Below are 16,050 nucleotides of genomic sequence, written 5' to 3' on the forward strand. Positions count from 1 at the left end.
TCTGCTGGAGCCAATCCCAGCCAACACAGGGCACAAGGCAGGAACCAATCCCAGGCAGGGTGCCAACCCACCGCAGGCGTGTTGTCATGTTATGCTAAAACAAACACACAATCCATTCAAAAGCCCTGCGGTGGGCTGGCACCCTGCCTGGGGTTTGTTCCTAAATTGTCCCTAGTGTGTGCTTGGTGTGTGTGTGCCCTGTGGTGGGCTTGCTCCTGCATTGCGCCCTGTGTTGGCTGGGATTGGCTCCAGCAGATCCCCCGTGACCCTTTGTTAGGATATAGCAGGTTGGACAATGCCTGACTGACTGACTGATTTTACTTTTGTTTTCCTCATAACCCATTAAAATCCTTGCTTTATGTTTTTTAACTTATGTCTCTTCTTTTATATAATATATTGCTCTGAGTGTGTAGGGGACATGTATAAATGTATATATATAGTAATACAGAAAGAGATTTTAAGAGTGCCCTGTATTTCTAATTTTCTAATTTGGCAACCCTACTTGAAGAACTCCAATGGCACAGATACAGCGTGTGCTCACTTCAAGATCTGTTTAGCATCAATTGAAAATTCAATGCCATTTTTGAGGAATAGATTCTGAATATATAGAAGGGACTTCTCTCCAAGAATAAAGGCATCAACACTGTTCTTGAAGTTTACAATTAACTTCTTAATCAACTAAACATGAAGAGAAACATTTCCCTGAATATTAACTTTCCAAACTTCCTGGTTCTCCTGGAAGGAGTGCATAGCTGCTATCAAAACACATATGGAGTTGTTCTTTCTCTTCAGCCTTAAAAATTGAAGTCATTTTAGGGTGTGAGGTCTACCAAAAACAGAAAGAAAACTCATTCTCTGATGCTCTGTGTAAGAAAGGACAGAGCCGGTTATACTTCCTTAGAAGGCTGGCGTCCTTCAACATCTGCAATAAGATGCTGCAGATGTTCTATCAGACGGTTGTGGCGAGCGCCCTCTTCTACGCGGTGGTGTGCTGGGGAGGCAGCATTAAGAAGAAAGACACCTCACGCCTGGACAAACTGGTGAGGAAGGCAGGCTCTATTGTTGGCATGGAGCTGGACAGTTTGACATCTGTGGCAGAGCGACGGGTGCTTAGCAGGCTCCTATCAATCATGGAGAATCCACTGCATCCACTAAACAGTGTCATCTCTAGACAGAAGAGCAGCTTCAGCGACAGACTGCTGTCACTGTTCTGCTCCACTGACAGACTGAGAAGATCGTTCCTCCCCCAAACTATGCGACTCTTCAATTCCACCCGGGAGGGTAAAAGTTAACATTATATAAAGTTATTGTCTGTTTTTACCTGCATTATTATCAACCTTTAATTTAACATTGTTTTTTGTATCAGTAAGGTGCTGCTGGAGTACGTGAATTTCTTGCCTGAAGAAGGGGCCTGAGTTGCCTCGAAAGCTTGCATATTGTAATCTTTTTAGTTAGCCAATAAAAGGTGTCATTTTGCTTGGCTTTTCCCTTGGGATTAATAAAGCATCTATCTATCTATCTATCTATTGAAAAGAGTGTAAACAGAATTGATTTTTGATTCTTTAGTTTTGTCAAGCTATCATTTTATCTTAAACGGCCCAGAAGTGCACCATCATTTTGCTACTGCTTAGGCATCTTATGATGTTGTGCAATGGTTAAGTTGTTTGCATTTGCATCAACATTGTGTCAGAAATTGTCCCTAGAACTGATGCTGATGGGATGAGGATGCAATTAGAAACTTCACAGTTTTCTTCATAACTTTTGCATTTTCATAGGCCAGACTAGAGCATGGGACAAACTGATCTTATCTGTGTGTTAAAATCTCACACATGTCAACAGCTGGGCGCTTTTTCAGTTATGGCTATGCGTGGTGCTTCCCGAATGGCTGCATCAAGCTGTGACTGTATGTTCTTAACTCAGCTCAGCTCCACTTTAATTTACTTATCCCATACAGGAAAATCCAATTGGTTTGTGCATCAACAATAAACTTATATAGAAATAGATTTTAAATATAAAATGACAAGGAGAAATATTACTGTATTAGGAACCACATATATCTGAGCACCATCATGCATACATATATTAAACATTCGAACATTAAACACACATACGAAAAACCCATCTTTATATAGTGGCTTATGTGAATCTGCCATGTTACTGATGGATGTGCATTCTAATTACCTATTCTCATTAAATAGCCTAATCACTTAGGGGATAAATAATCTCTTATATGTGGAAGTTTTTATTCGACATTGTAAGAATCTGTTTCGTGCCACAGAGCTGACATTAAGTTTACATTGCAGTGGTCAGTGTGTGGGATTGTTAAAGATCTGAGAGAGCTTTTTATGAACCAGGTCCTCATACAGTTGCTCTTGCACTGATTTTTATTCCATCCTAATGACCTGACTCGCTGCTTTAATCAGGTGCTGGAGTACAACTTTGTCTTTGGCATTCATGTTGCCAAACAGGCAAATTAAGCTTAAAGAACAAATGCTCTGCAGAGCATATAAGTAAAACATGTGGAAAATGTGGCAGATCACACTAAAGTCATTCTACTTATGCGAGGAAAAACAGCTTTTCTGTGGAATTTTTTAGCTAAATCTAAAGCACTTTCATTGAATTGTAACTGGTTAACAATCTCTACCCCTAAATATTTACAGGATGTGACTCGGTCCACTAGTCCATCATTTATTTCCATATGTTGGACTTCTGTCTTTATTTTCGTAAACATCAACTAAGATACCTTTAGTTTTCTTTGCATTAATTACAAAGAAATTATTATAGCACCATTTGGTAAAGAGCTCTACATCTCTGTCAAAATACTGACTGGACAGGGGGTCAGCCTTTAAGATCCCCACCAGTGTCGTATTGCCTGCGTATTTATAGAAAGTGCTGGCTGGTAACAAAGTACAGGGGACAGCATGCAGCCCTGGGGCATTCCAGTATTAATGGTTCATACGGAGTAAATGTTGCTGTTAAATCTCACGTGCTGGATGTGATTAATAAGATAATTGAAAATTCAGATAGTAAGTTCTGAGTTTACCCGAAGTCCTAACAATTTCTCGACAGAAAGAAGGACAAATAGATAGATATCAGTGAAAGGCACTATATAATAGATAAATAGATAGATAAATAGATATGAAAGGCACTATTTTAGAACACTCTAGAGTCGAGTTTTGAAAGCCCCCAATGTCTTACTGTCTACCACAATACCTGGTCTCTTATTCCAAGTGTCTATCATTCTTTGTGTAAAGAAAAACTTCCTAATGTTTGTGCGAAATTTGCCCTTAACAAGTTTCCAACTGTGTCCCTGTGTTCTTGATGAACTCATTTTAAAATAACAGTCTTGATCCACTGCACTAATTCCTTTCATAATTTTAAACACTTCAATCATGTCACCTCTTAATCTTCTTTTGCTTAAACTGTACAGGCTCAGCTCTTTTAATCTTTCCTCATAACTCAACCCCTGTAGCCCTCAATCAGCCTAGTCGCTCTTCTCTGGACCTTTTCTAGTGCTGCTATGTCCTTTTTGTAGCCTGGAGACCAAAACATAAAAGAGGAACTCAGTTCTTTTAACAAGACTCCAGATGAGGAGTCCTCACCAGTGTGTTATAAAAGTTGAGCAGACCCTCCTGTGACTTGTACTACACACATCAGGGCGCGGCGCTATATAACCTGACATTCTGTTAGCCTTCTTAATGGCTTCTGAACACTGTCGGGAAGTCGATAGCTTAGAGTCCACTATGACTCCTAAATTCTTCTCATAAGGTGGACTCTCAATTTGCCGACCACTCATTGTGTAATCAAACCTGACATTTTTTCTTCCTATGTGTAATTCTTTACATTTACTGACATTAAATTTCATTTGCCACAAATGTGCCCAAGCCTGTATGCAGTCCAAGTCCTTCTGTGATGATATAACGGATTCCAAATTATCTGCTAATCCACCTATCTTGGTATCATCTGCAAACTTAACCAGCTTGTTACTTATATTCATATCTAAATCATTTACAGTATATATATTAAAAATAGCAGCGGCCCTAGCACTGACCCCTGTGGAACAACACTCTTAACATCGGCCAGTTCTGATGAGGTTCCTCGCACCATCACCCTCTGCTTCCTGTGTCTGAGCCAATTCTGCACCCTTCTAAAAACATCACCCTGAACTCCCACTTCTTTTAATTTGATGCCCAACCTCTCATGTGGCACCTTATCAAATGCTTTCTGAAAGTCCAGATAAATAATATCATCTGCTCCACTCTGGTCGTATCCTTTTGTTGCCTACTCATAGAATTCCAGCCTGTTAGTAAAACACGACCTCTCTCTTCTGACCCCACACTGACTGTTCCTAATAATTCCTGTCCTTGCCAGGTGTTGCTCAATCTTATCCTTAATAATTCCTTCCATTAATGTTCCTGTGATGTATGTTAAGCTTACTGGCCTATAGTTGCTTGAATCTGCCCTGTCACCCTTTTTATATAATGGGATGATATTTGCCATTTTCCAGTCTTTCGGAATCTCTCCAGTGCACAGTGACTTCCTAAAAATATGTGTCAAGGGTTTATATCTGTACTCACTAGCCTCATTAAAACTCGAGGGTAAATATTATCTGGTCCTGGTGATTTGTTTGATTTCAGCTTATTTAATCTCAGCAGCTCTTCTCTCTCTCTCTCTCTACAATTTCCAAATCCCTCAGTACCTCCTTAGTAGTCCCTGTTACCTCTGGGAGGTTATCCACTTGCTCACTTGTAAACACCTCAGAAAAATGTAAGTTTAGGGCATCCGCTATTTCACTGTCTGTATCTTTTAATTCCCCTTTACTATTTCTGATGCACTTGACATCCTCCTTGACTGTTCTTTTACTTCTAAAATAATGAAAGAATCTCTTAGGGTCGTCTTTCGCCTTATCTGCTATATTCCTCTCCAACTGTCTTTTAGCCTCCCTGATATCCTTTTTAATGGTTGCCTTCATGTTCTCATATGCTCTACAATTCACTTTGCAGTCATTAGTCTTATACGCCTTAAAAAGCAGTTTTTTCCTTTGCAATTTCTTTTTTAAATCTTTATTAATCAACCGTGGAGTTTTTTTTAGTTTCTTATTAATTCCAAATTTAGGTATGTATCTGTCCTGCATTTCATGTAAAACATTTTTAAACCTGTTCCACTGCTCCTCGACTGTCTCCACACTTAAAAGCTTATCCCAATGTATCTTGCTTAGACTTTGTTGCATCTGCTCAAACTAGCCCTACCAAAGTTCAACTTAACAATTTCAGTCTTCGCATCTGCACTCTTACAAAATACTGAGAACTGTATTACATTATAATCACTTGACCCCAGTGGTTCAATCACCTCTACACCCTCAATTCTACCCTGATTACAGTATTACAAAATACTAAATCCAGACAGGCTTCACCCCGTGTTGGTGCTTTAACATGCTGTGTTAGAAAACAGTCACTGATTACTTCTAAAAACTCCTCTTGTGCTCCTCCATCTGCAAGGTTATCCCAGTTAATATTTGGATAATTAAAATAGAGTGAAAGGCACTATATGATAGATAGATAGATAGATAGATAGATAGATAGATAGATAGATAGATAGATAGATAGATAGATAGATAGATAGATAGATAGATAGATAGATAGATAGATAGATAGACATGAAAGGCACTATATAATAGATAGATAGATAGATAGATAGATAGATAGATAGATAGATAGATAGATAGATAGATAGATAGATAGATAGATAGATAGATAGATAGATAGATAGATAGATAGATAGATAGATAGATAGATAGATAGATAGATAGATAGATAGATAGATAGAAGCTTTTTCTTTGCTCCAGATGTCATAGGATATTTTTTAGCAAAATAAACAGTTCACCTTCCATCCCATTTTCTGCATGACAGTTAATCTGGTGTTGATTAAAGTGGGGGTTAACTTCTACTTATTCCAAATCTACTAATATTTTAATTTGTTTCACTGCTGTGGAAGCTTACATTGGTTAAAAGTCTTACACTTACTGCAGAGAAAAGAATAAAGACATATTTGTCAGTGCCAACATTTCTGAGTCATTTGACTACAAGTCATTTACTTCTGGTCTCTCGCTAATTTCTCCTCTTCTCTTCCTGACTGCATCTGTCTGCTTGCTCATCTTTCACACAGGATAACCTAACACTTCTTCCGCAACACAGAATGATTGGATGTGCTGCATGAAGCAATTTCATTAATGTAGGCATCTGGACACAAAGCAGTATTGGCAGACCAATGCAGCTGAGCTAAACTGCTCTCAATTTAAAAAATAATATATATATATTATGGCTCTGTCATCAGATAAGCATATTATTTAATCATTTCAAGTGCTTCAAACCTCATATAGATCATTTTCTGGGTCTTTCTCAAAACTGAAATCCACTAACTAGTGACTACTGGACTGGGTTATCAGTGTAAAATAACTAATAGATCAAATATATTTTAAAATTCCTTTGAGTTATTATTATTATTATTTTAACATCCATATAATTCTATTAGTGATTTTAATTGGTAAGACTTATAAGGCTAGCATATATTTCAAACAATTCTTTACACATTTTTACTGCTGAAACACTGAAGAGTTATGGACTGGGTTATCAGTGTAAAATAACTAATAGATCAAATACATTTTAAAATTCCTTTGAGTTATTATTATTATTGTAACATCCATATAATTCTATTAGTGATTTTAATTGATAAGACTTATAAGGCTAGCATATATTTCAAACAATTCTTTACACATTTTTACTGCTGAAACACTGAAGAGTTATGTAATTGGATCAGAGTCTGAACCAAAAGCGTTATTAGAGAAGTATTTTCCAGCATCTGAAATATATTAGCAACAACAGGAAGAAATGTTGTATGAGGAGGCTGTTGGTAAACAGCACAAGCAACAATTGATAAAAAACGATTGACTACAGGAGGGTTGGTCAGATGCACAAAAATGGAAGTGGACAAGGAATTTTGTTCCACCTTTCTTTATTCTGCACATTTTTCTTTTGTACTGCTTTCATTTCTCTGTCCACACAACATCATATAAAAGTATGTAAGACTCAACTGTTTTGGATTCTGCCTCCGGCCCATCTTCTCAGATGCCACCTATCCTTAATAATGTATTTCTTTTGCATTTTACTCCTTGACCCTGTTTATCTAAAGGTATTGATGAACTTCATATGCAGAAGCCATATGATGAGTAGAGGGATAAAATACAAGGGTGGTTGTCAGCAGGTGTTAATGCATTGTTCTCTGATGCCTAAAAGCAAGACCTTTGCGTTTTTGCATAGCAATGTATTTTCCTATGGATTTTTTTTATTACCTCTGCTTGTTATTGGGGTCCATTTCTGATGCATTATTTCTGCTTTGTGGGTTTGAATTTTTTTCACTCAAGCCTACCACTTCCTGACCGCTCTCTACATAATGACACACATTTCAGTTGCAGCCTAAATGGTTCATTCAAATTCACTCTTAATTCATGTTGCCGTTATCATTGCCAACACTGTTCATTATTTGCCTTTATGTTCTTTATTAATGCCCCTGGATTTCTACTTAGAAGAAAGCCACTCAGGAATGTTGTGACCGGCAGTCAACATTCTTCAAAAGTGTCGTCGGCATGTAGCTCCCTGACCCTCACTGCTCGCAACCTCCTACACCATCAAGAACAGACCCCAAGCGAAGTCCCACGTGCTTCTCACACCTTCCATTCTGAAATGATATGGCAGCCAATATTAGAATTCTATCACTGGATTCAAATCAAGGCGAGATACTTATTATTCTCAATAGCATTCTTATTTTATAGTGGCCGAAAGTGCTGCTGATAAAGTTTTTTAATACTTGTGGAAATCTTTCCAAATATCTAAAAGGAGTCTTTCTTATTTTCATTTTCTTCTAGTTATTATTTTATTCTGGTTATTCCACTGAGCACTGAAAGGGGATCATTAAAGGGGCTTTGCCACGATTATTGACAGATCCAACATCAAAAATGTTTGTTGTGCTACATTAAGTTAAGTTTTTTAGTTATTATTTATAATATATCATTCTATTAGTGATTTTTATTGATCTTAATAAAGTCAATTATTATTTTATTGTCCTGCTATATTCTTCTTAAATACATAGTTACTGGGGTTTAACAACTGGTACTGTATGTGACCAATAAAACATAAATTGATTTGTTACTGTCTTTGATAGGGTGGCGCAGTGGGTAGCGCTGCTACCTCGTAGTAAGGAGACTTGGGCTCACTTCCCAGGTCCTCCCTGTGTGGAGTTTGCATGTTGTTCCCGTGTCTGCATGGGTTTCCTACCACAGTCCAAAGACATGCAGGTTAGGCGCATTGGCGATCCGAAATTGTCCCTAGTGTGTGCTTGGTGTGTGGGTGTGTGTGCCCTGCCCGGGGTTTGATCCTGCCTTGTGCCCTTTGCTGGCTGGGATTGGCTCCAGCAGACCCCCGTGTTAAGATATAGTGGGCTGGGTAATGACTGACTGAGTAACTGACTGTCTTTGATGGTAGTTTGAACATTGGTGTACTACTGGAGTGTGGAGGTTAGGTCTGGACAACCAGCCTGTCAAAAACAAATGGCTTCTGAGAATTTTGTTTTTCTTATTTCTATTGTAAGCATTATATGTATACTTTTTGCTTTAAATTATTCATATTTAATCTGTAAATGTTACAGATATATGTAATTCTATGCACAATGATGACTACCTCGGCAGCATCTTTCCTTCCTCAAGAGGTTTTCCTGACAATGACAAAAGAATTTGTTGCTACTTTCTGTTACTTTTAGTATAGAATTTGGACATTTAGAAAAAGAAAATGAGTTGACTTCTGTACTGTAATATTTCATTTAAAGCGAGGATTTACTACACATTTGTCTAAATTGTTCATGTGAGAAAAACTGTTCTCCAGCCAGTACATATTTCTCCAAATTCTTCGGAACAATGCCATCACGAGTTAATTGGAGTTAAGTTGAATCTTTTCATTAAGACAACTGAGACGTAAACAGAAAACCTGTAATGAATATCAAGGTATCAAAACAAAATGTAATACGACTGACAGTTACAAATAAGAAACTAAACTCGGTAACGTAAAAACATTCAAAAAATGATAAATTGTTAAATAATAATTATTATTATAATTAATAATAATGATCGTTAATATAACCATTTAGATCTGCTCGTAAAATTGTAATGTAACAAAGTGTTCATTTATATAAGTGGAAAAGATAACACCATGAAGCCAAATAGAGACACAGGCAAATGGGAAGGCAAAGTCTAACAACATAAGAGCAAGAATTGAGAGTCAAATTTAATTTCAAAAGCCCAAAACAAACTCAAAGTGACTAAAAGTTCTTAAGTTGCATACCTGGAATACTCAAATTCATGAACATTAGGAGACTTCCTAGAACGTTAGACAGCTTTCCCTTTAAACGTTGCTCAGAAGAGTTCCTTCTTATAAAAGTGACCACCATAATGTTACAAGCTAAACATGCCTCTTGTGCACTACCACCCAGCATCAGTGACCATGTGCCCTGTGGCCACTGTGATGGCAAGAAAAGCGTGGCATCATAGGTGCACCATAACTCACGAGCAAAACATAAACAAAGGGACAATAAAAGAAAGAATGCCTTAACAAGTACTAAAGAGAATTCAAAAATAATTTAAAATGTTCACACGGCTTGACAAGGCAGCATGGTTTTGTCTGTTTACTGCTGGGATAAGACATGCAGTGACACCACCAGTCTCCTTATTATTACCTTTGCTGTGATTCTAGATGTTTCCTCTAACCACAGTGCACAAAGAAAATGAACACTTCTGTTTGCAGACATGGTGCTTGGCTGCACAAACGCCATGCATGCAGATGTATCAAAAAACCATGACAAAAAGGAAAATACGGCTAATTTAATTATTGCTGTTTAGTGTGCATCTTGTAATTTGAAAAGTTACATTGTAATGGTGGTTTCTCATACTACAAGCAGTCACTAAAAACTGCACACAATTTGACCCTTCATTTTAGATAAATAATCAAATACCACTCGTGTTGCAAATCATCTCTTTTGGTTAACAGGACAACAGACAAGAAAAACTTGGTATATCAACACTTTCTTTCCAGCAACACTCACATTGAGATTTGATTCAACTTTGTCTTTCTAGACCTTAAATCCCCATCATCCACCGAGACAAGCAACTGTGTTGGCCGAAACATCATTCATTCCATGCAGTTTTTCTAACTAACAGTAATTTGATTAATATTTTGTCATATACTTCACTGCCCTCTCTAGCTGATCATCAGCATATTGACTTCATCCATTCAGTTTATTCATCTTTTTCTACTTACAGTGGAACCTTGGATTGCGAGCATAATTCATTCCGGAAACGTGCTCACAGTCCAAAGCACTCGTACATCAAAGCGAATTTCCCCATAAGAAATAATGGAAATTCAGATGATTCGTTCCACAACCCAAAACTATTCATAAAAAAATGATTAATACAAAATATAAAGTAAAAATACATAAAACAAATTAACCTGCACTTTACCTTTGAAAAGAATCACGGCTGGTGTGAGTGAGCTTCTAAACTCTTTTGGGATAAAACCCAACGGGACGACACGCGGAAGAGCGTCCCGAAGCAACCGCAGGCTCCCAGCGTTATAGCAGTTCGCCGTAAAAGCGAATCCGAAAAAATCGCGGACATTGATGGGTGATACAAGGAACATTATAAATGCAGAGCACAGGATTACTTGGCCACTAACCTGGCCCCGACCCTGCCTGACTGCTGTGTCTGTGTACAGGAGAGCGGCAGATCCCGCTACAATAAATAACCGCGCTGTTCCTGTTTCAAGCTGAATGAAGCTGGTGTTGCTAAAGTACTGAGATTCAGCTTCGTGTTTTTGGGTGCATGACAGGGACTCACACATCACAACTGAGGAAGAGAAAACATTATTAACTGTAATGATTATAAGTATTTAACTCACAAATACCAAGGATTGTATTTTGTATTAATCATGCTGCAGAGAGCTATATGATTTATTACTTCTATATGATTTGTTTTTCATATATGTAGAAAAAGAATTAAGCTTGTGCACAGTTTAAGGGACTAACTTGCATTCTTTTATGAGAAAATCATACTAACAGAACACCCTGTGATATTATAAATCAATGTGATCATTTTCTGAATTCTTGCTTAAAACTATAAGAAACATGTACCTTATGAATTAATAAATAAGGATTATTAATCTAACCAAACAAATATAATCTAATGAAGATATTAAAGCTATAAGAATGTAATCTCTTTGTAACTAATGTAATGAACTATAAGAAACTGCTTAAATTGGTCTTGTGTGTGTATACTGAGAATGGCGTATTCCTTAGGAATGCGAGTGCCTGATAACTCTTTATTTTGGTATACAGTACTCCTGTATGTAATAAATCAGGATGTAACCCTAACTTACAGCAATCTATGTATGACCTCAAAATGAACTGCCATGTTTTTTTCTCTAATGAATAAGCTAGGTAATAAAAAGATTTCTTTCTTTCAGGCAGGCAGGCTGGCTGGCACTCAGTGGCACTGAGCTGGGGGGGGGGGGGGGGGGGGGGGGGGGGGGGGGGCTTCAGTATCTTTAACACACCAAGAATAAAGAAATTGCTTTTTGTTTTAAATTGGTGTTTTTGTATCCTGTTGTTTTCAACTTCAGCGTTCACACAATTCACACACGTGGTCACAATGCTGTAGTAAACAGTATACGCTCGTACAGATGTTGACTATACGAGTGAGGCACGCCAACTGAGCCCGAGATTAGGAGACGATTACCCACAATCCCGCAGCGAGAGAAAGAAGAACCATCAGCTCAGTTGTAATCACGTGACGCTAGGCAGACAAAGCGTATACGTACTACTCGTATTGCAAGGCCTCGCTCGTTTATCAAGTCAAAATTTATTACAAATTTTAGCTCGTCTTGCAAAACACTCGTAAACCAAGTTACTCGCAATCAAAGGTTCCACTTGTACATCCATTGATTTTTCTTCTTGTATCATATTATGAGTAACTACAAGGGTCAGAATCTATTACACCGCTGAACAGGTGTCTCTCTTGCTTTCAGAGTGAAGACTTTCTGTTAAGGCCAACGGATCAATTGTCAGCCAAGAAAAAACAGACAGCAAAAAATCACTATAAACGCAAGATATAACATGGCAGGAAAAAGACAGTATAGTCAACTTTACAATGGACTAAATAATAAATGGAAAAATAAGTAAATGCCAACCCCATACTGCAAACAAGATTGAAAAGAATGACTGAGAACATTTTAGCTGTGTAGCCTTAATACCTATTAGAGAATAAATCTACCTCTGAATCATATGAAATGTAAAAACATATAATTGAGCAAAATGTGAAATTAAGGTAGTATTGCATTAAGCATTTAGAAATAGAAAAGCTATGCATAAAACCTAAAACACCAAATAAAATTCTTGAACAATCTTAATTCAGCCTCAGTTTGTTGCAATTAAAACATTACTTCATCATCACAGACAGCATGACAATAAAATAAAACTACTATTGAGTCAGTAATATTTGTCAATTAACAGAATACCTGCAAGCTGTAGTGCAGCCTTTGGAAAAGAAGCATTTCTTTAAAAGCAAATCATTAACAGAAAAATAAAAAAAAACAAACACAAGAAATGAAGTTTTCATTCTTATAAAAAAGCTAAAATAAAAGAAGAGCTTTACTATGCCTTGTTTTTCCTTTTAGAAGTATTATTGCGTATTTTCATTTTGAAATTGATGAACTCACATGACACCCAGAATATTTGACCTTACCCAACCTTTCCTGTAGAGTTACACAAGTAAGCACGTTTTGATTCATTCTGCTTTTTAAAGGTGAAATAAACTCTGAAATGTGTTTTTTTTTTCCTTTAGATCACTCACTTTCTCATTCAAATAATAAGGGTCCAAGTCCTCCAATGGTACGGCAACCATGCCCGAGGGAATGTCGCCATAGATAAAAGGCAGGCTCTTGCCTGCTTCCAGATCACTATTGGGATGGGGCTTGTTTTCGTCGTCGTCATCTCGATGACTGCTGTCGGGCTTTGGTGGCTTCTTGGCTTTCTCTTCACTAATGCGTTTCTCGATGGCAGCCAATGACTCACGTGTGAAATATTTGAAACTGTCAGGTCCTGGTGGTGCAATAAGAGGCGCAGCCATCTTTTCATCCTGCAGCAAGCTTTTTTTTTTTTAATTATGCAGCACCCAGGATAGCCAGCTCTGTGTGAGAAGAGGAACAGAGAAAGAGAAAAAGACAATTAATCAGTCTCAAGATGAAAGAAGATTGAGAAGAAAGCATCAGCTATTAACTGTGTAAATTATGGCACAATGACACCTCCTGCATTCTGCAACTGCTTGGCTAACGCTGCAGTATATAACAATAATAATAATTCATTTAATTTATAAGGCACTTTACATTTGTAGTTAACCTCAAAGTGCTACATAAAAAAATTTAAACAAACACACAACAAGATAAAAACAAAGATAAAACAATAATTAGAGGCAATTTTGTTAAAATGCTTTCCTAAATAGAAAAGTCGTTAACTGTTTTATAAAACAGCCCACAATCTTCTGTGTTCTCAGGCTCTCTGGTAGGACATCCCAGAGCCGTGGAGCAGCAACTGCAAAGGCTCAGTCACCCATTGTATGAAGTTTGGTCACAGGGGGGCGAAGGTGACAGTTTCTTGTAGTGGATTGTAATATAAGGAGTTCTTTAAGATATTGTGGAGCATTTTCATAGATACATTGGTGAGTAAACAAAGAGTTTGTATTCAATACGGAGGTGAATAGGGAGCCAATGAAGTGAGCAAAGGACTGGTGAGCAATGTTCCCTCTAAGGAGTAGCATATAGTGAGCAAAAAACATTGTTTATGAGCGACATATTGTTTAAGCCAAAAATTTATGAGCACCAACTCCGACGGTCGGAGTGAGCGATCGTGCGATAAGTACGAGCGACGCCGTCGGAATTAGCGATTGTGCGGGAAGTATGAGCGACACTCTGAATTCGTGTGAGCGATTGCTCACGCGCTCAGCTTAGAGCACAGGTGTCGAACTCCGGTCCCCGAGGGCCGCAGTGGCTGCATGTTGTCATTCTAACCATCTTCTTCATTAGTGAGCCGTTTTTCCTGCTAATTAACTTCTTTTGCTTTAGTTTTAATTAACTTGAATCAGGCTCCTCAATTGTCTTTTTCCTTAATTAGTAGCCAAACAAGCCACCATATGACCAGCTCACCTGTGCCCATCACACAATACTTGAAAATAAAGAAAGGTGAAGGTCTCAGTAAGGTTGATCTCTCAGGTCACCAAAACATTTTGACGGTGTTCTTAGAAAAAACAGAAAAAAATCGACAAATTTGGAAATATCTTCTGTGGCAGAATGAGAGCAGCAACAAGCCATTGAATTAAATAACGGGCTTAATTAAGAGCAAGAATCAGCTTCTCATTAAGAAACTGTTTGGAGTGAAATTGGTTGGAGTTTGAAATCCCAGTTTAGCTGGTCATCTGTTGGCTCGTTTCACGTCTCATTTCTGTTTGGCTGCCATTTAATGAAGAAACAAATCAATTCAGAGAACTGAATCCTTAAAAACAGGGCTATTGAAATGAAGGGAAAAGGAGTTAATTAGCAGTGAAAACTGGTCACTGATTAGGAAAAGTGTTAGAATGAAAACCTGTAGCCACTGCGGCCCTCCAGGCCTGGAGTTCGACACCCCTGGCTTAGAGGGAACATTGCTGGTGAGATATATTCATATTTCCGCACCCTCATCAGGATCCTTGCAGCACTATTTTGGATTTGTTGGAGCTTTTGAAGGCTCTTGTTGGGTATCCCGATGAGGAGTGCATTACAATAGTCCAGCCTGAATGAGACAAAGGCATGAACCAGCTTTTCCGGCATCACAGAGGGAGAGGTAGGGACGGAGTTTGGCTATGTTTCGGAGATGAAGGATTGCAATTTTATAGAGGTGGTGGACATGTGTATCAAATGACAAATTGGAGTCTAATTTGACACCCAAATTAGTAACAGAAGAGGAGAAAGTAATGGTATGGCCAGAAAAGGAAATACAATTTACGGAGGAACAAAGTTGATGAGGGGTACCAATTAAAAGAGCTTCAGTTTTGGTGCTGTTCAGCTTAAGAAAGTTCTGCAGTAACTGGACTTTAATTGTTCATTGTATCCAGGGAGAGAATGTTTTACATCAAATCTGGTGGCAAAACTGTTCAACAAAAGAATATCAGAAACACTGTGTACAAATTTGCCTTTTTTATTCATATAGAATAAGCTTATGTTTTTGCAATCCAAATTAATTTTGGCTACTGAAAACTAATTTTATACTTGTGTTTGACACGTGTTGGCGGGTGTGGGGGATGAAAGGAATTTCAACTTTGCAAACTGTTGTTTTATCTTTCTGAGTTAACACACCAACTTGCCCAAAACAAGTCTAATAATAAAATTAACAACTATGAATAATTTTGCGTTTGTTGATTTGCCCTTTGACACTGACAAGGGTGAAGCAATTCTGAACATTCACTCAGCAGTTTAGGGATAACCATGGAAGGAAAAATTTTGTTTTTTGTCAGCAATAAATAGAAAAAGGTCAGCTATAACAGGTTCATGTCATTGGCTCTTCAGTACCACATCCTGTTTTTATAAAAGTACCCTAAAAGATAAAGATTTTATCATCAAGAATAAAAAAAGGTAAAACATTCAGTGTGGTGGAATGGCACCCTGTCCAGGGTGGGTTTCTTCCTTCCGTCAATGCTGTTTGGATAGCATTGATATTGTACAGCATTGATATTGTGAAACGAAATTCTGTTAAACTAGTGGTTCTCAAACTGTGGGGCTGAAGATGTGAAAGAAAGAAAACAAGAATCGAAAATATGAAAAATTCATCTGTTGAAACCAAAACAAATTAAATTAAATTTAAATTACTAGAAAAATAAATCTAGAGTTAGATAAATGTCGATAAAAGTTAAGTAGGTATCTATATATA

General features: G+C 37.6%; 1 protein-coding gene across 1 annotated transcript in view; it reads right to left on the reverse strand.

The window, feature by feature from the left end:
- LOC114649165 (sodium channel protein type 8 subunit alpha-like) overlaps positions 1 to 16,050 on the reverse strand; it is a 442,931-nt gene that overhangs the window by 371,573 nt on the left and 55,308 nt on the right. Inside the window, exon 2 of the mRNA XM_051925019.1 lies at positions 12,947 to 13,282. Within this exon, the coding sequence (XP_051780979.1) occupies positions 12,947 to 13,222 (276 nt within the window). The 5' untranslated portion in view covers positions 13,223 to 13,282. The remainder of the gene's footprint in view (positions 1 to 12,946; positions 13,283 to 16,050) is intronic.

The sequence above is a fragment of the Erpetoichthys calabaricus genome, chromosome 3 (genome assembly GCF_900747795.2).
Source record: "Erpetoichthys calabaricus chromosome 3, fErpCal1.3, whole genome shotgun sequence".
NCBI lineage: Eukaryota > Metazoa > Chordata > Cladistia > Polypteriformes > Polypteridae > Erpetoichthys > Erpetoichthys calabaricus.